We start from the raw sequence: 20,984 nt of genomic DNA on the forward strand, positions 1-20,984 counted from the left end.
TTATTAATTAGGGGACACCAGATTAAATATGCTCTCGTCACTTCATGGCACCTTGGACTAATCAGCGGCAGTCAGTTGAGGTGCTCCTTGGTAAAGGGGGTAATTCTGAGTTGATCGCAGCAGGATTTTTGATAGCAATTGGGCAAAACCATGTGCACTGCAGGGAAGGCAGATATAACATGTGCAGAAAGAGTTGGATTTGGGTGGGTTATTTTGTTTCTGTGCAGGGTAAATACTGGCTGCTTTATTTTTACACTGCAAATTAGATTGCAGATTGAACACACCCCACCCAAATCTAACTCTCTCTGCACATGTTATATCTGCCTCCCCTCAGTGCACATGGTTTTGCCCATTTGCTATCAAAAATCCTGCTGCGATCAACTTGGAATTACCCCCAAAAATCAATGCTTGCTCTCCCATTCTTGGCAGCTTAAGGGCTTCTTACTCTCACAGCAATTCAGCAAGCTGTGAATGCTTGCCTGACTACATCCCTGCCTTAAAGCACTTATGACAACCTCCCTCACATTTTCCTCTTCTCATCATACATATCAGGCAATGCCACAACACAGCGGGTCATTCCGAGTTGATCGCTCGCTAGCAACTTTTTGCAGCGCTGCAATCAGGTTAAAACTCTGCAAAACTGCGCATGCACCGCAATGCGCAGGTGCGTCATACGGGTACAAAGAGGATCGGTGCTGGGCGATGGATTTAACAAAGAATCCATTCGCACAGTTGATCGCAAGGTGATTGACAGAAAGAGAGCGTTTATGGGTGTCAACTGACCGTTGTCTGGGTGTGGTTAGGAAAACGCAGGCGTGTCCAAGCGTTTGCAGGGCGGGTGTCTGACGTCAATTCTGGGACCAAAAAGACTGAAGTGATCGCAGCGGCTGAGTATGTCCAGAGCTACTCAGAAACTGCACAAACTGTTTTTGTACCGCTCGGCTGCAAAGGCGTTCGCACACTTGCAAAGCGAAAATACACTCCTCCATAGGCGGCGACTATCTGATCGCAGCGCTGCAATAAGTTGCTAGCGAGCGATCAACTCGGAATGACCCCCACAGTCTGTTCTATTATACTTAGACTAGTTACCAGCCCGTCAAAAACAGTAATGTTAACGCCGGCGGCTGTGCGCGCCCGAATGGAGCAACACTTTAATTTTTCCGTCGGTTGTCATCTAGTGGCTGCTGGCATGCAGACACTTGAATTCCCCCCATAGAGGTGAGGAGCAGTGTTAGCCTTTTATTATATAGGATTCCACTACATTATAGGTGCATACAATCATGTGGAAGAAGTGTGTCCATATGTCTTAATGTAACTTTTATAGAAAAATTTACAATATGGGTGATATTCAAATGATATATCACGCCCAATCTCCTTTCTAAAGTGATCCCCGTTTTTTGGGCATATCGTGCCCATAGTAATCAGGTTTAGCTACGTAAAGGGTTAGGGTGCCTTGCTACCCTGTGGGTAGCGAGCTGAAATGATGATACCACGTCTATCAACAGAAATAGAACGGGTGTCGAAGGGGGCGGAAAGAATTGAATACCCCCCTACATATTCTAACTTAAAAATTAATAACTAAAAATGGAACATGGAAAGGGAATAGCGACTAGGACATACACAATTAGCAGACACAAAAAATAAGTCAACCGAATATAAAGCATTGAGCAGCTCATTTATTGTAAAGTGTATAAAAACATCTAAATCCAAGTCAAGTTTTATTTCCGATGAAAATCTATACTACTGACAGAACCATTCACACATCTTTTTCTACCTTTTAAAGCGTCCACACTGCTGACACAGAGGAGGAAGCCATTTTCTGGTCTGAACCAATATACAGCAGAAAGTACACAAAATGGCTGCCTTCACCTTTGGAAAGCAGAACTAAGCATAGCAGGGACTAGCGTCTTCTCCACATTATACTATAATGTTCAAGATTCATCCTCGGGGTAAGATAGGTGTAACAAAATGGTGGCCAAATAGGTAACGCTCATCCAAGCTGCCACTTGTTTTTTTTATCACCACTTGGACATTTTAATAACTTACACAAAACATATGACACATAAGTCTTATTGCTGATTTTCAGTTTCCATTTGTGAATCTTGAGATTCTTCAGCAAGTTTCTCATCGTCTATAAAAGAAAGAAAAACAAATGTCAGATATGAACTACAACAAAAACAGCACACAAGTGTAATACAATAAAAGCTTATAAGGAAATAGATTATTGCACTGTTCAACAAAAAGATAGAACTTAATTAACTCACTTTATTTAAATCCTCCATATTTCTACCATTGAAAATCCTATCAGGCTTCCTCTAACATGTTATATCTTCCACTGCCAAGGATTAGTATCTATACCATGGCTTTCTTGCCCTTAGGAAGCCAATGATGTATCATCATCACCTTACACATCACTCACATACTTTACTCCGGCCAGGTAACACCATGACTATTGTAAAGTACAGCAGTAATCGCATTAGGTTATTGGGAAGCTTTTCAATGGCAAGAACTGGCTGTCTGGATCGATGAAAAGATGAATTGTGCATCTTAAAGAAATCATTGGCAAAAACCTCTGCCAAAAAGCTCAGATTGCAGAGAAAGACTGGTGTATAGTTGATGCAAACGCAGACTAAACAGATACCTTATAATACATTCTGCACACTGGAAGAGCAGGGCTGGAGTGGATTGAAGTGCAGAAATTAGATGTCCCTGAGTGCCGCTCCTGAACTTATTCCTATTGAATATCTGTGGCAAGACCTCAACCTTTCTGCCCATCGGCCAAACTCAATTAACCAGGCTCAGCTACAAAAAATGTGCAAGCAGGAAAGGGCTAATATACCTCCATCTGGTTATTCATGATAAAGACTCATTCATAAAGACTACTGGCTGCAACAGCTGCGGGTTGGTTCAACTGTATTGACTGTGGTGCTGATCACACAGACAAAAGTGGTATATCTATCTTATATAATGGCCCCTGCAGTAACAAAATGGGGTAAAACAGATAGAACACGAGGAAAAAATAGTTCAGCATAGGATGTTTAGTGAGCCAGTGATGTGAGGCAGGGATGGGCCGCTGTCAGCGAGGCGGGGATAGGCTGCTTTTCTGGTAGTAGTGTCTGTGAGTGATGCTGTGGCTGTGATGAGGTTTTGGGAACAGTTTGAAGTAGCTCAGGCGAGCAGTTATGCTTGGAAGTGTGTGGTCGTACGGAAATAATTCAGTCATGTGATCTAGTGTGCCCAATCATGTTAGTGCAATTTCTTACTAACCATTTACTAAAAATACACACACACACACACACACACACACACACACACACACACACACACACACACATATTGCAAGTCTCACATATTGATCGGAACACTTACTGTCCAGTGTTTGCTGGAGCTCATGAATAGTACTTAGCAGGACATGGAACTGCTTCCTCCTTAATTCCAGCTAAAATGAAAATAACAGAAGGTGGTCAGCACATGAAACAAACTGTGCAACATATATATATATATATATATATATATATATATATAGAGGGGATCCGGTCAGGATCCCAGCATTCGGGATACCCGGCAGTCGGAATACAGATGCCAGAATCACGACACTGATTGGAATGCCGACGGCGGGATCCCGACATGGATCAAAATGTTGGCACCGGAATCCAAAATGCCAGGATCCCGAACGAACGACAGCTGGCACTGCTCAGAGGTAAGATGCAGGGGGGCCTGGTTAGGTTTAGGCAGCAGAGAGAGGGTTAGGCACCACCGGGGAGGGTTAGTATTGGGCTGCGGGGGAGGGAGGGTTTGGTTTAGGCAGCGGAGAGGGGGGGTTTAGGGTTAGGCATTACCAACGAGGGTTAGACTGCGGGTAAGGAGGGTTAGGGATTAGGTTTAGCATAGTTACCTGCTAAGTATCGGGATCCTGAGCGCTGGGATACAGCTGTCAGTATTTTGACTGCCGACATCCCATGCGCAGGGATTCCAATGACATCCCATAGAGAGTACATGGCTACCCAACTACACACATACATTATTTCACTTATGTGTGTACTGTATCTTCATTAACAGCTAAAAGTTTTAGGCACATAACAATATATGGTTGGAACACACACTGAAACAAGAGGAATAATCCCCAAGTTCTATATATATATATTCTCAAGTACAAACTATATATATATATATATATATATATATATATATATATATATACTCCTATGGCCTGTGTATGCTATTCTGGGTGTATTGACTGATTTCTTAAGCAAACGCCCACCCCAATGTGGGGTTCCTCTCTCCGCATTGGTAAGGTCTAGTGCAGTGATGCGAGGATTCAATCACTGAAACAAGAACACTGTGGCGTCAGACATATTTCCATATGAAATGTGGTTCACACATCCACCCCACCCCATATTACATCCGACTTCAGCTGCTTTATAATAGCACCAATGTCACTTCCCATACAACTGCTACCTATATAACAGTAGTGTCAGAGGTCAAGCAGCCGCTGACTAAAAGTCTGTGCATTCAGCAGAAAGTCTAGCCACGTTCCCTGCAACTAATAGGGTGAAAGAGTTGCTCCTCAAGGCCGAATTCTCACCTTGTCCTCAACGCTCTCCTTGGTGTGAGACAGCTGCTTCAGCTCCTTGTCCAGGGCTTCAAGCTGCCTGAAAGATCACACATCACGCACATGAATTATAAGCAGCAGGATTTACAAAGATAACGATCCGTCTACACTCTGAATCACTTGTAAAAGTGCCTCAATGATATAGCACATCTGCCCGACACAAAGCAGCAACTCCCCAGTGAAGAATTGCATCACGCACACACGCACACACACACGCACACACACACACACACACTTGTTAGAATACACTTTAAAGCAAAAAAAGTACATACTTTAAGGTCTCATGGCGATCCGGGTGATGTTGTATGACTTTGGCTAATGCATCATATTCTGAAATAAAGAAAAAGGAAAATAAAATAACCATGGTGGCACAAGAATGATATACATCGCGGATTTCTATAGCAGCACTATGGACCCTATTCAGTAAGGATTGCAAATTCAGCTTCCTTGCCTTTGCCTCGCATGCTGGGGGCCGCCCATTGTAGGGCAAGGCCGTCCAACATGCTAACCGCTGCCCCCCATCTGCAACCGCCACGGACGCAATTAGTGCGCGGTCGCAGAAAGTAGGGAAGCCCCCTGCCGGCGCAGCCTGGCTGCGATGGCAGGAGGCCCAGCGCCATCTTTTTGATCGGAGCAGCTGCGTGTGACGTCACGCAGCCGCACCAATGACGCCACCGCCACACCCCCATTCGGAAGCCCCCGCAATGCTTTGTCTTGGAAATGGAGCGTTGCCGCCCCGCGAACGCCTCTGCCTGTCAAATCAGGCAGAGGTGTTCGCAGATACTGTGGACCGCCCGCAGTAAATGCGGGCGCATGCGCAGGACGGGCCCCGCGCATGCACCCGCATCGTCACTGTAATTATTGCGGTTGGATATTGATTTGCAATCCAACCTGAATGAGGTCTTACGTACAGAATATTTCTTAGTTGTAACGTTGTTTAGAAGATGTATCGTGTAGCGGAACCTAAGTGAATACATATCTGGACCACGTCTGCTAGACCCGCCATCAAACCTAAAGCAGCTCAAGTTCCCATGAAGATCAGATCAATATAGATGGAATTTGTACCTTGGCGGTTTTTCCGGATACGCTTGGCCTGTAAAATCTGTTTCTTGCACTCAGCAATTTTTTCGTGCGCAGCTACAATACTGCTCTCTGTCCAGGTGAGAAATGAAACAGGTTAATAATAGATCATCTGTACAGTTACTTACCATAAATCTGACTTATGTAAATTAAACTGCATTTGTGTTTAAACCAGTTGGATGTATAAACTGGGTTTCATACAACAAAACTACGCCTGACAAAGCATTACTTTGGCAGGGAGCCTCACATCTATATTCTGTTCTGCAGGGAGACCCTGCACCTTTCTTTACCCAATACTCAGGCTTCGGCCTCCTGCAGCCTCCTTGCCCCATTATGAGGCTGCCCCACTCACATGCAGCCCTGTTAATCTATCTATATAAAAGTGAAAGTATGTACAGTATGCGTGTTTTGCATAGGCTCCTACACGGCTTTATGGATCTGGACAAAACTTGGTTCAAATACCCTTCATTATCCAACTTAAAATACTGGTGGGGTTCAAAAAAACAAACAAAAACAAAAACAAAAAAACACCCCTTTTGGGGCCGGGGCCATATATCCGATATATATAAAATGTATTGGTCTGTTTGTTTGTCTGCCCGGTTATGCATTTGGACACTCCTGCACTGACTGGAATAAAACCAACGCTATGTGGCCTACTTGTATCCTGGCTAGGTTTTATGGGGGTAAGGGTCCTGGTCGGACCTCTTGTTTGAATGCGCCGGGCATAACTTTGACCCAGGGAGCCTGTTCTGGGCTGCCACTGGATGGATTTGGATGAAAACATTAATAAACTGTAATAAGCGATTGATTTAACCATAAATCAATGAACTAAAACAACTGACAGAAATGGAGGTGGAAAGACAAAAAATCGTGTACCCAAAAGCCTTAGCATAGAAACATTGATAACAGAAGGAAAACCTTACACCCATCTCGCACTGGAAAAGTGATTATAAAGCTGAACAGAAAGGAAAGCTGGGGATCAGGGCTACTGACGACACCCCAAAAAGAAAAACTACACTGGGCACCCCCTCATGAGTGTGTTGGAAGAGCTACTAAGCTAATAATTATTTTTAATATGTTGACAGTTACATCCAACTCACTGATAACTTAACTGGAAAATGTAAACCCGGGCAACGCCGGGTACTTCAGCCAGTCATCTAATAAAACTCAATTAGCAGAATCATTATGCTATGTGAAATAAGGAATCGTTCCTGAGGTGGCCAAAGAAGAACTCTCACTATAGAGATCATCAAATTTTTTTATTTATTTTTTATTTATTTGTTTATTTATTGTTAAACGATTTTATGTAAGGGTGGCTAAAAAGGGGCAGAAGGGATCTAATCTAAAGGGCCCCATACACTAGGACGATAATGCCCGATTTCATCCGATTTAGGGCATTCGGTCCGATATATAGGATGAAATCGGGCATTTTGGAGGCGTTTCTGATCCGATGCGCGTTCCCATGAGCATCGGATCAGATCCTCCAGATTGAATGTGCTGTACATTCAATCTGGTTCGACCCCGCAGGCATGGCTGGGATCGCCCAAGATACATCGTATGCAAAAGGACAGCATACGATGTATCTTGGCTGATCCTGCCCCCCCCCCCCCCCCCCTACCCTCCCGGGAGGCTGCCGGGGGTGATCGCCCGCGACATGTCAGACGGACATGTCGCTGTAGATTATGGGGCCCTTTAGTCTCTCCTGCCCTCAGCAATATTAGATCCCTTCTATAAGTGGCAGGAGCAAAACAATCTGATAGGACCATCCCGTCTTGGGAGATGTCCAGCGCTGTGCTTTAATGATTGTGGACTCAAATCAATCAATACTTGATTGTGACCGTACAAAACATAATATGCAGTGACAATAAAATTCATCTTGTGACTGTCTTAATATTTCAGTAAGAAAACAGAACAGAAAAGCTACACAAGAAGCTAAAATGAAAAGCTCTCATTTTGTATTCACCCTTGCGAAAACAAAAATGTTTTTAACCTTGTTTTAGGAGCCGTAATACACCTACAGTATAACGTCTTTTAGTTAGCAGAAGGGTAAACACGACATGACTGGGATGCCTGTAGTTATTAATAATACTATTTGCCTTCCTAGTGCTGGGTACACACTTGTCGAAATACCGTTTGTACAGGCGACAAACTATTTATCAGTTGGACCATTGGCTCGGGTGAACGTCAAGAAATGTAAAATTGCTCCCCATGTCAACCTCCACGCCATTCAAACAAACAGATTTAACTTTGTTGATTGCTTAAAATGAATTACTTCTTTTGTCTGTTCAGTATTAAGAGCCGAATGATTTTCACGTTTCCACCGGGCAAGTAATGCAGTCTTACTCCTGTACGCTGTCTCGTCCCCATGGCTAATCAAACCTATAACGCTAGTATTGTCCGCAGACTGCACAATTCTATTTGAGCTAAAGGACAATCGTATGTGAAGAAAGAATGTAAAATAGGGCTGAGCACGCAACCCTGAGGTGCATCCGTACAGATTATGGGGTATATTCAATTAAGGTCGAAACTGCCGTCTTGTCGAAAAGACGGCAGTTTTCGACCTATTCAGGTCGGAAGGGGTTCCGACCTATTCAGTCCCGAGCATTTTTATTCGACAAGTCGGGGAATTCGACTTGTCGAATAGTACGTGAATTGGCGATATAGCTGCCGATTCGCGTACTTCTGAGGGAAACGGGGCCAAATTCAACAGGTTTTGGCCCCCGTTTCCGACCATCTCAGTTCGACTTAAAAAAAAGTCGAACTGAGATGAGGGACCTGAGAGGAGGAGGAGAGGGGGGAGAGCCGCGGGCAGACGGGGGAGAGCCGCGGGCAGACAGGGGACAGCAGTGCTGCAGGAGGATGTGTCATAGCCGCCGCTCACAGCAGCGTCCACCCGGCTCCAGCAAGTGAGGTCACGCTTGCTGGAGCCGGGTGGACGCTGCCGTGAGGTCTGGTGGCTGTGCCACATCCTCCTGCAGCGCTGCTGTCCCCCGTCTGCCCGCGGCTCTCCCCCTCCCCCCCTCATCTCAATTAGACTTTTTTAAAGTCGAATTGAGATGGGCATTGAATTGCCCTTGTCGGATCCATTCCGACAAATGCATGTCGGAATGGATCCGACCTTAATTGAATATACCCCTTAGTTGATCTTGTGGTTGCTGTTGCCGTCTTTTGATGTTTGCAATTGCAATTATAGGCTCATTTGGGCAGAAGCATAGGGACACCCACTTCAGCTGCATCATTTCCGTCTAACCACGTACAACTGCTAACGCATCAGTACCATCGCCGCAAATCGGGTCATGTCTCAGAGCCTCTGAAGATGCGCAGGCTGAGCTGCTCTCCCGGGATGCAGAGAGCTCTCCAGTAGCAAGTAAGATTCTAATTGCTAATTTATGCACGCCGAGAAAACACAGTCTGAACAGCCATGACACCCCTGCGCTTACCCGACCACTCCCCATTATCAACCCCAAATGCTGTCATCCTGTCACTCACTTTGCTACAAAGTCCTCGGTGCGACCGTCATCGCAATTCAATCGCTGCCCATGCCCAGTGTGGCTCAGATACATGCACAGTAAGAAAACATCGACCGATAAGCATACAATACCCGCTTTGGGACCGCATTTGTATTAGGCCCAGTATGACCTATTTTGTGCAGCCTAGCTACCAGTGTTGCGGGAATAATTATATTAAAGTATGTACTATAGCCCAAAATAATAACCTAACATAGGTACCAAAGATAGATTAAACATGCGTGTAAAAACTGCTGCTACTAGTTGTTGTGCACACTCCTAAAGCACCCTCCCTGGGATACCATCAGGGCCCAGAGCCCTCCCAGCATTAATGCAAGCTTATCCGGACGTCTGACTAGTACAGGACCAGTCATGTAGCTGCTAGCATCATTACATTTTCTGCAACTCCTGTACTGTTCTCCCTATCAAACTTATGAAGAAGTTACTTTAGCTCCTCCATAAAAGAAACATCCTCTCTGCCTGGGCAAAAAAACAAACAAACATTTTATAATCACCATTATCTTGGATTGCAACATACTTTATGAATCTTTATTATATTAAAATTAGTTTTCAATTTATTTATTTTTAAGCATTTTTTGCCTGTTTAATAAACTTTTATAAATTCAACCTGGTCATTTTATAAAGCCACGTCATTTAGTTTAAAGGCTTTCACTATTCATCCTTGGCTGCTCATGTGGGACCAACTGTAGAGTCTTAAAGCTTGGTAACGCACCTGAAAAAATAGAGAACTATCTTTTTATCCCTGACAGCTGAAATGGTCCAGAGAAGATCCGATTTCCTGTATACACGCTATGCAATTATCGTTCCTATCTTTCCCTAAAGATCGTTGAAGTGACGTTTTTACATGCAGTTTGTTGGACCGATCGTGTGCGTACTGCATTTGGTGCATGATATCGTCTCAAGACGAATGTGATCTAGCCAATCCGACTGGTTTTCGAATAAGAGTCAGCCTCGGGTGCTGCGATGTTCAGTACATTGCACATGTGCTGTACCCATACTGTGCGTAAGCAGCACGGGTCATGGACGGATTGGACGCACTACAGCTGCAGACTGTCAGTGATTTGGGGGTGGCGACGGCCTCTGTTTTGAGGGAGTGCCAAGGCCAGGATCTCTGGGGTCTATTTAATAAGCCTTGGATGGAGATAAAGTCGCTGGAGATAAAGTACCTGCCAATCAGCTCCTAACTGTCATGCCACAGGCTGTGTTTGAAAAAATAAGAATTTACTTACCGATAATTCTATTTCTCGTAGTCCGTAGTGGATGCTGGGAACTCCGTAAGGACCATGGGGAATAGCGGCTCCGCAGGAGACAGGGCACAAAAGTAAAGCTTTAGGACTACCTGGTGTGCACTGGCTCCTCCCCCCATGACCCTCCTCCAAGCCTCAGTTAGGATACTGTGCCCGGACGAGCGTACACAATAAGGAAGGATTTTGAATACCGGGTAAGACTCATACCAGCCACACCAATCACACCATACAACTTGTGATCTGAACCCAGTTAACAGTATGATAACGTAGGAGCCTCTGAAAAGATGGCTCACAACAATAATAACCCGATTTTTGTAACAATAACTATGTACAAGTATTGCAGACAATCCGCACTTGGGATGGGCGCCCAGCATCCACTACGGACTACGAGAAATAGAATTATCGGTAAGTAAATTCTTATTTTCTCTGACGTCCTAGTGGATGCTGGGAACTCCGTAAGGACCATGGGGATTATACCAAAGCTCCCAAACGGGCGGGAGAGTGCGGATGACTCTGCAGCACCGAGTGAGAAAACTCCAGGTCCTCCTCAGCCAGAGTGTCAAATTTGTAAAATTTCACAAAAGTATTTGACCCTGACCAAGTAGCAGCTCGGCAAAGTTGTAAAGCCGAGACCCCTCGGGCAGCCGCCCAAGATGAGCCCACCTTCCTTGTGGAGTGGGCTTTTACAGATTTTGGCTGTGGCAGGCCTGCCACAGAATGCGCAAGCTGAATTGTACTACAAATCCAGCGAGCAATAGTCTGCCTAGAAGCAGGAGCACCCCGCTTGTTGGGTGCGTACAGGATAAATAGCGAGTCAGATTTTCTGACTCCAGCCGTCCTGGAAACATATATTTTCAGGGCCCTGACAACGTCCAGCAACTTGGAGTCCTCCAAGTCTTTAGTAGCCGCAGGTACCACAATAGGCTGGTTCAGATGAAACGCTGAAACCACCTTTGGGAGAAATTGAGGACGAGTCCTCAATTCTGCCCTGTCCGTATGAAAAATCAGGTAAGGGCTTTTACAGGATAAAGCCGCCAATTCTGACACACGCCTGGCTGAAGCCAGGGCCAACAGCATGACCACTTTCCATGTGAGATATTTTAAGTCCACAGTGTTGAGTGGTTCAAACCAATGTGATTTTAGGAAACCCAAAACAACATTCAGATCCCAGGGTGCCACTGGAGGCACAAAAGGAGGCTGTATATGTAGCACTCCCTTAACAAACGTCTGGACTTCAGGCACTGAAGCCAGTTCTCTCTGAAAGAAAATCGACAGGGCCGAAATCTGGACCTTAATGGATCCTAATTTTAGGCCCATAGACACTCCTGCTTGCAGGAAATGCAGGAATCGACCCAGTTGAAATTCCTCTGTCGGGGCCTTTTTGGCCTCGCACCACGCAACATATTTCCGCCAGATGCGGTGATAATGCTTTGCGGTTACATCCTTTCTGGCTTTTATCAAAGTAGGGATGACTTCGTCTGGAATGCCTTTTTCCTTTAGGATCTGGTGTTCAACCGCCATGCCGTCAAACACAGCCGCGGTAAGTCTTGGAACAGACAGGGTCCCTGCTGGAGCAGGTCCCTTCTCAGAGGTAGAGGCCACGGGTCCTCTGTGAGCATTTCTTGAAGTTCCGGGTACCAAGTCCTTCTTGGCCAATCCGGAGCCACGAGAATAGTTCTTACTCCTCCCCGCCGTATAATCCTCAGCACCTTGGGTATGAGAGGCAGAGGAGGGAACACATACACTGACAGGTACACCCACGGTGTTACCAGAGCGTCCACAGCTATTGCTTGAGGGTCCCTTGACCTGGCGCAATACCTGTCCAGTTTTTTGTTGAGGCGGGACGCCATCATGTCCACCTTTGGTTTTTCCCCAACGGTTTACAATCATGTGGAAGACTTCTGGGTGAAGTCCCCACTCTCCCGGGTGGAGGTCGTGCCTGCTGAGGAAGTCTGCTTCCCAGTTGTCCACTCCCGGAATGAACACTGCTGACAGTGCTATCACATGATTTTCCGCCCAGCGAAGAATCCTTGCAGCTTCTGCCATTGCCCTCCTGCTTCTTGTGCCGCCCTGTCTGTTTACATGGGCGACTGCCGTGATGTTGTCCGACTGGATCAGCACCGGCTGACCTTGAAGCAGAGGTCTTGCTTGGCTTAGAGCATTGTAAATGGCTCTTAACTCCAGGATATTTATGTGAAGTGATGTCTCCAGGCTTGACCACAAGCCCTGGAAGCTTCTTCCCTGTGTGACTGCTCCCCAGCCTCGCAGGCTGGCATCTGTGGTCACCAGGACCCAGTCCTGAATGCCGAATCTGCAGCCCTCTAGAAGATGAGCACTCTGCAACCACCACAGGAGAGACACCCTTGTCCTTGGGGACAGGGTTATCCGCCGATGCATCTGAAGATGCGATCCGGACCATTTGTCCAGCAGGTCCCACTGGAATGTTCTTGCGTGGAATCTGCCGAATGGGATTGCTTCGTAGGAAGCCACCATTTTTCCCAGGACCCTTGTGCATTGATGCACTGATACTTGGCCTGGTTTTAGGAGGTTTCTGACTAGCTCGGATAACTCTCTGGCTTTCTCTTCCGGGAGAAACACCTTTTTCTGGACTGTGTCCAGGATCATCCCTAGGAATAGAAGACGTGTCGTCGGGATCAGCTGCGATTTTGGGATATTGAGAATCCAACCGTGCTGCCGCAGCACTACTTGAGATAGTGCTACTCCGACTACCAACTGTTCCTTGGATCTTGCCCTTATCAGGAGATCGTCCAAGTAAGGGATAATTAAAACTCCTTTCCTTCGAAGGAGTATCATCATTTCGGCCATTACTTTGGTAAAGACCCGGGGCGCCGTGGACAATCCAAACGGCAGCGTCTGAAACGGATAGTGGCAGTTCTGTACCACAAACCTGAGGTACCCTTGGTGAGAAGGGTGAATTGGGACATGGAGGTAAGCATCCTTGATGTCCAGAGACACCATATAATCCCCTTCTTCCAGGTTCGCGATCACCGCTCTGAGTGACTCCATCTTGAATTTGAACCTCTGTATGTAAGTGTTCAAAGATTTTAGATTTAAAATAGGTCTCACCGAGCCATCCGGCTTCGGTACCACAAACAGCGTGGAATAATACCCCTTTCCCTGTTGCAGGAGGGGTACCTTGATTATCACCTGCTGAGAATACAGCTTGTGAATGGCTTCCAATACCGCCTCCCTGTCGGAGGGAGACGTCAGTAAGGCAGACTTTAGGAAACGGCGGGGGGGAGACGTCTCGAATTCCAATTTGTACCCCTGAGATACCACCTGAAGGATCCAGGGGTCCACTTGTGAGAGAGCCCACTGCGCGCTGAAATTCTTGAGACGGGCCCCCACCGTGCCTGAGTCCGCTTGTAGAGCCCCAGCGTCATGCTGAGGACTTGGCAGAAGCGGGAGAGGGCTTCTGTTCCTGGGAACTGGCTGTTTGCTGCAGCCTTTTTCCTCTCCCTCTGCCACGGGGCAGAAATGAGGAGCCTTTTGCCCGCTTGCCCTTATGGGGCCGAAAGGACTGCGCCTGATAATACGGCGTCTTCTTATGTTGAGAGGCTACCTGGGGTAAAAATGTGGATTTCCCAGCAGTTGCCGTGGACACCAGGTCCGATAGACCTACCCCAAATAACTCCTCCCCTTTATAAGGCAATACTTCCATATGCCTTTTGGAATCAGCATCACCTGACCACTGCCGCGTCCATAACCCTCTTCTGGCAGATATGGACAGCGCACTTACTCTTGATGCCAGTCGGCAAATATCCCTCTGTGCATCACGCATATATAAAAATGCATCTTTTAAATGCTCTATAGTCAGTAATATACTGTCCCTATCCAGGGTATCAATATTTTCAGTCAGGGAATCCGACCAAGCCACCCCAGCACTGCACATCCAGGCTGAGGCGATTGCTGGTCGCAGTATAACACCCGTGTGAGTGTATATACATTTTAGGATATTCTCCTGCTTTCTGTCAGCAGGTTCCTTAAGGGCGGCCGTATCAGGAGACGGTAGTGCCACCTGTTTAGACAAGCGTGTGAGTGCTTTATCCACCCTAGGGGGTGTTTCCCAACGTGCCCTATCCTCTGGCGGGAAGGGGTATGATGCCAATAACCTTTTAGGAATTATCAGTTTTTTATCGGGAGAAACCCACGCTTCATCACACATTTCATTTAATTCCTCAGATGCAGGAAAAACTACAGGTAGTTTTTTCTCACCAAACATAATACCCTTTTTAGTGGTACTTGTACTATCAGAAATGTGTAAAACATTTTTCATTGCCTCAATCATGTAACGTGTGGCCCTACTGGAAGTCACATTTGTCTCTTCATCGTCGACACTGGAGTCAGTATCCGTGTCGGCGTCTGTATCTGCCATCTGAGGTAGCGGGCGTTTTAGAGCCCCTGATGGTCTTTGAGACGCCTGGACAGGCACAAGCTGAGTAGCCGGCTGTCTCATGTCATCAACCGTCTTTTGTAAAGAGCTGACACTTTCACGTAAATCTTTCCATAAGCCCATCCACTCAGGTGTCGACTCCCTAGGGGGTGACATCTCCATTATAGGCAATTGTTCCGCCTCCACATCATTTTCCTCCTCATACATGTCGACACAGTCGTACCGACACACAGCACACACACAGGGAATGCTCTGATAGAGGACAGGACCCCACTAGCTCTTTGGGGAGACAGAGGGAGAGTATGCCAGCACACACCAGAGCGCTATATATATGTTGGGATAACACTATACAGAGTGTTTTTCCCCCTTATAGCTGCTGTTTATATTATACTGCGCCTAATTAGTGCCCCCCCCTCTTGTTTTACCCTTTTCTGTAGTGCAGGACTGCAGGGGAGAGTCAGGGAGACGTCCTTCCAGCGGAGCTGTGAGGGAAAATGGCGCCAGTGTGCTGAGGAGATAGGCTCCGCCCCCTTCTCGGCGGACTTTTCTCCCGCTTTTTTCAGGAATCTGGCAGGGGTTAATATACATCCATACAGCCCTGGAGGTTATATGTGATGTATTTTAGCCAGCCAAGGTGTTCATATTGCTGCTCAGGGCGCCCCCCCCAGCGCCCTGCACCCATCAGTGACCGGAGCGTGTGGTGTGCATGAGGAGCAATGGCGCACAGCTGCAGTGCTGTGCGCTACCTTGGTGAAGACTGATGTCTTCTGCCGCCGATTTTCCGGACTTCTTCTTGCTTCTGGCTCTGTAAGGGGGCCGGCGGCGCGGCTCTGGGACCGGACTCCGAGGCTGGGCCTGTGTTCGGTCCCTCTGGAGCTAATGGTGTCCAGTAGCCTAAGAAGCCCAAGCTGGCTGCAAGCAGGCAGGTTCGCTTCTTCTCCCCTTAGTCCCTCGATGCAGTGAGCCTGTTGCCAGCAGGTCTCACTGAAAATAAAAAAACCTAAAACTAACTTTTCCTAAGAAGCTCAGGAGAGCCCCCTAGATTGCACCCAGCTCGGTCGGGCACAAAAATCTAACTGAGGCTTGGAGGAGGGTCATAGGGGGAGGAGCCAGTGCACACCAGGTAGTCCTAAAGCTTTTCTTTTGTGCCCAGTCTCCTGCGGAGCCGCTATTCCCCATGGTCCTAACGGAGTTCCCAGCATCCACTAGGACGTCAGAGAAATGACAGTTAGGAGCCGATTGGCTGATAAAGTCGCTGGAGATAAAGTATCAGCCAATCGGCTCCTGTCATTTTTCAAACACAGCCTGTGGCATAGCAGTTAGGTGCCGATTGGTTGGTACTTTGGCCCTCATTCCGAGTTGTTCGCTAGCAAGCTGCTTTTAGCAGCATTGCACACGCTAAGCCGCCGCCTACTGGGAGTGAATCTTAGCTTCTTAAAATTGCAAACGAAAGATTCTCAAAATTGCGACTACACACCTCTTAGCAGTTTCTGAGTAGCTCCAAACTTACTCGGCATCAGTTCAGTACTTGTCGTTCCTGGTTTGACGTCACAAACACACCCAGCGTTCGCCCAGACACTCCTCCGTTTCTCCAGCCACTCCCGCGTTTTTCCCAGAAACGGTAGCGTTTTTTCGCACACACCCATAAAACGGCCTGTTTCCGCCCAGAAACACCCACTTCCTGTCAATCACATTACGATCACCAGAACGATGAAAAAGCCGTGAGTAAAATACCTAACTGCATAGCAAATTTACTTGGCGCAGTCGCAGTGCGGACATTGCGCATGCGCACTAAGCGGAAAATCGCTGCGATGCGAAAAAATTTACCGAGCGAACAACTCGGAATGACCCCCTTTATCTCCAGCCAAGGCGTAGTAAATAGACCCCTCTGTCAGAAGGAGATTTCTTGGCCTCTTTGTAGGAACTGCGGCACCCAGCCGGCTTGAGCGACCCCAGTGTTGACACAGCTGATCGATGGTGTGACAGGTGATCCAGTGCTGGGGCCTAGGTCACAGCATGGAACACTAATGCAAGCAGAAGACATCTACTAACATCATACGCCTCCTGCTTGCATTAACATAGTAGTGCATTGCTGCTGCTTCCATGTAAGCACCAGCGATGCACCATCCAACCACATCAGAATCCGGCCCTCTGTGCAATAGTCAGACCAACCCACCGATGTGTTACACTCTCAACACAACACAAATCCATTGGCTCTCAGACAGTAGTGGGAAGACCCCTTGGTTCCTCAGCCAGCATAACAGCACACACTGCATAGCCCCTTTATTGCAGGCAATTTATCTAAGGCCTGGCTAAGGATTCTGAGAGGACAAAGATAGGTGCTAGTGGTTGGAAGTAGTAACAGTACTATACATTTTAAAAACATGAGGTTTTTATTTATTTTCTTTTAATAAAAGGACTTTAAAAACTATTATTAAAAAAATAAAAAGGTAAAATAGGTGATTGGGGTATCTTAACCTTAATTTTACTAAATGATTACTTACAGTACTTCAACTACGTAACATTTCTCTAGCATCCATAAGGGATATTGGGGGAATCTAGTACAATGGTGTATAGACGGGGTCCAAAGGAGCCAGTGCACTTTCAATTTCTTCAACGGGGTGTGCTGGCTCCTCCCCTCTATGCCCCCTCCCACAGGCAGTTTAGAAAAAGTGCCCTCAGGAGATGATGCACATCTCTGAGCTCCAGAGCGTTTTCTTCAATTTCTTTTTTATGTTTGTTGTTTTCGGTATGCTGATTGGGCAACAGCATACCTGCACTATGGAAGTTGGGGGGGGGGGCAGTCACTGGCCTTACGAGGTGCAGAGCCGCTTCCCCGCTGCAGGACCACCATCCTGAGGGGTTGTTGGTCAACGGGGCACTGCGCCTTGGCTGTCACAGCCGCAGCACACCCCTATCGCTGCCTGGCGGTGACATCGGTGGTGTGTACACACCAGGGGCCCCGGTTCACTGTGCGACTGACCACGGGCGCGATGCACGGGACCCTCCCAGAGGGGGTCCCGCTAAGATCCCCCGTGTAGACTACCCCAAAAAGGCTTTGACTAGCACTTGTTGTGAAGTTTATAAGCTATATGGAGACTTTGCCAGTATAATATATCTCTGTAACTCCGGCACCATTGGAGGGGGCGGAGCTACACCAGAGGAGGACCTGAGGCGTTTTGGTGCCTTCCTCTGCTTACTGCAGCCATTCTCAGCACACACAGCACTTCCTGATTCCTCAGCCATGCTGGACATCTGGTTCAGGGTGTAGCAAAGGGGAAGAGCCGCTTGTATACACTATCTGGGTCCTCTTTAGGACAGGATTTGTTAGTGTTTACTGTAATATAGCAAGCAGACAGCCTCACTGGAGCTGTACAGCTAGGAGTGTGCTGGTGTTCTTCTTTCTCTGTGTCTCCTCTCACATCATACTTACCTACTTTGCTGCCTCCTCCTCCTCTGTGCTGTGCCAGAAACTAGGCGCTGCATAGCGGGGGGCGGAGCTACGATGACGCGATTCAGCGCGAATTGCGTCAGCGGACCCCCTCGGGCCGCCCACTTGTTCTCTGCTGCGGGCGGCCGAGGGGGAAAGCGGGAGGCTTGCCCACCTTTCCGGGGGACCGGGAGGGTCACTCGATTTTCGGGAGCCTCCCGGCCATTCCGGGAGGGTAGGCAAGTATGTCTCACATACAGTAGGGCAGGCTTGCAATATAACTGTCTGTGTGTATGTGTATGTTATTGTGCTTACTGTGAAACATGGGTAAACACAAGCTGTGCAGTGTATGCCACACCAGATTCTCTCCATTATCTACTGATTCGGTTTCCTGTGAACAATGCTGCCAATCTTCACAGATCAGTGAAGGGGCTGGGGGCGAGGGTCCAGAGCCCCACTGGCTAGGGTCACTTAAAATAGGATTTTAATTACTTACCGGTAAATCCTTTTCTCGTAGTCCGTAGAGGATGCTGGGGTCCATATTAGTACCATGGGGTATAGACGGGTCCACCAGGAGCCATTGGCACTTTAAGAGTTTAAGAGTGTGGGCTGGCTCCTCCCTCTATGCCCCTCCTACCAGTTCAGTCTAGAAACTGTGCCCGAGGAGACAACATACTTCGAGAGAAGGAAATACACAGATAGTGGCGAGATTCATGCCAGCTCACACAACAAGGCAAATCCGGGCAACATGCCGGAAAACTCAGTAACAGCTGAAACAGTACTGAAACAGTAAAGAACGCAGAACTTACCTAGGAACCAGGCAGTACTGAACCAAACAACCACTGCAGGATAAAGAAGCGCTGGGCGGGCGCCCAGCATCCTCTACGGACTACGAGAAAAGGATTTACCGGTAGGTAATTAAAATCCTATTTTCTCTTATGCCCTAGAGGATGCTGGGGTCCATATTAGTACCATGGGGATGTACCAAAGCTCCCAGAACGGGAGGGAGAGCGCGCAGGCTCCTGCAGAGCTGCTTGACCAAACTTGAGGTCATCAGAGGCCAAAGAGTCGAACTTGTAAAACTTAGCAAATGTGTTCGATCCAGACCAAGTAGCTGCTTGGCAAAGCTGTACAGCCGAGACACCCACGGGCAGCCGCCCAGGAAGAACCCACCTTACGAGTAGAGTGGGCTTTATCAGATTTTGGACACGGCAATCCTGCTGTAGAATATGCATGCTGGATGGTGAACCTGATCCAGCGGGAAATCGACTGCTTAGAAGCAGGACACCCAATTTTCTTGGAATCATAGAGGACAAACAGAGAGTCAGATTTTCTGCGACATGCCATCCTCTTCACATAAATCTTCAAAGCTCTCACAACATCCAAGTCCTTTGAAGCAATTGAGGAGTCAGTAGCCACTGGCACCACAATAGGTTGGTTGATATAAAAGTCGACACAACCTTAGGAAGGAACTGTTGACGAGTCCTGAGTTCCGCCCTATCTTCGTGGAAGACCAGATAGGGACTGTTACAGGACAAAGCCCCCAATTCCGACACACGTCGAGCCGAAGCCAAGGCCAACAAAGTTACTGCCTTTCACGTGAGAAACTTGATTTCAGCCTCCTGTAGACGCTCAAACCAATCCGATTGCAGGAAATGTAACACCACATCAAGATCCCAGGGTGCCGCTGGCGCCACAAAGGGAGGCTGGATGTGCAGAACCCCTTTCAAAAAGGTCTGTACCTCAGGGAGAACAGCCAATTGTTTCTGGAAGAAAATGGACAAAGCTGAGATCTAGACCATGATGAAGCCCAATCTCAGGCCCATATCCACACCTGCTTGCAGGAAAAGGAGAAAACGTCCAAGTTGAAACTCCACAGCAGGAAATTTCTTGGATTCACACCAAGACACATATTTTTTCCAAATTCGATTGTAAGGTTTAGACGTTACCCCCTTCCTAGCCTGCATCAGGGTAGGCATAACCTAAGATCTGGCGCTCAACCGCCATGCCGTCAAATGTAGCCGTGGTAAGTCTTGATAAGCGAACGGCCCCTGCAGTAGAAGATCCTCCCGAAGAGGTAGGGGCCTTGGATCTTCCAGCATTAGATCCAGCAGATCAATGAGGATTGCCAGAACTTTTGTTCTTTTTACAAGTAGTAGAACTCTTGGAATTAGAGGAAGTGGAGGGAATACATACACTGACTTGAACACCCACAGCGTTACTAGTTCGTCCACCGCCACTGCCTCTGGGTCCTTCGACCTGGAACAGTACCTCCGCAGCTTCTTGTTGAGGCGGGAGGCCATCATGTCTATGTGAGGAACCCTCCACCAAACGGTTACTGCCTCGAACACCTCCGGGTGAAGGCCCCACTCTCCTGGATGGAGATCGTGTCTGCTGAGGAAGTCCGCTTCCGGGAATGAAGATTGCTGACATCGCTACAGCGTGCCTTTCTGCCCAGAGGAGGATTTTTGTCACCTCTGACATTGCAGCCCTGCTCTTCGTTCCGCTTTGTCGGTTTATGTAGGCCACGTTGTCCGACTGCACCTGAACAGCCCGATCCTGTAGTAGGTGTGCTGCTTGAAGAAGGCAGTTGTATAAAGCTCTTAGCTCCAGGATGTTTATCGGAAGAAGGGACTCATGACTCGACCACCTTCCTTGGAAGGTCTCCCCTTGA

At 47.5% G+C, this 20,984-nt stretch overlaps 1 protein-coding gene across 4 annotated transcripts in view; it reads right to left on the reverse strand.

The window, feature by feature from the left end:
• Positions 1 to 1,656: 1,656 nt before the first annotated feature.
• Positions 1,657 to 20,984, reverse strand: part of THOC7 (THO complex subunit 7) — a 113,106-nt gene continuing 93,778 nt past the window's right edge. For all 4 annotated transcript variants that reach the window (XM_063940914.1, XM_063940912.1, XM_063940913.1 and 1 more), the window contains exons 4-8: positions 5,678 to 5,764; positions 4,885 to 4,942; positions 4,586 to 4,652; positions 3,370 to 3,439; positions 1,657 to 2,131 (exon numbers count right to left, since the gene is read on the reverse strand). In XM_063940914.1, coding sequence (XP_063796984.1) covers positions 2,070 to 2,131; positions 3,370 to 3,439; positions 4,586 to 4,652; positions 4,885 to 4,942; positions 5,678 to 5,764 — 344 coding nt within the window. In that variant the 3' untranslated portion in view covers positions 1,657 to 2,069. The remainder of the gene's footprint in view (positions 2,132 to 3,369; positions 3,440 to 4,585; positions 4,653 to 4,884; positions 4,943 to 5,677; positions 5,765 to 20,984) is intronic.

Source organism: Pseudophryne corroboree, chromosome 9 (genome assembly GCF_028390025.1).
Source record: "Pseudophryne corroboree isolate aPseCor3 chromosome 9, aPseCor3.hap2, whole genome shotgun sequence".
Taxonomy (NCBI): Eukaryota; Metazoa; Chordata; class Amphibia; order Anura; family Myobatrachidae; genus Pseudophryne; species Pseudophryne corroboree.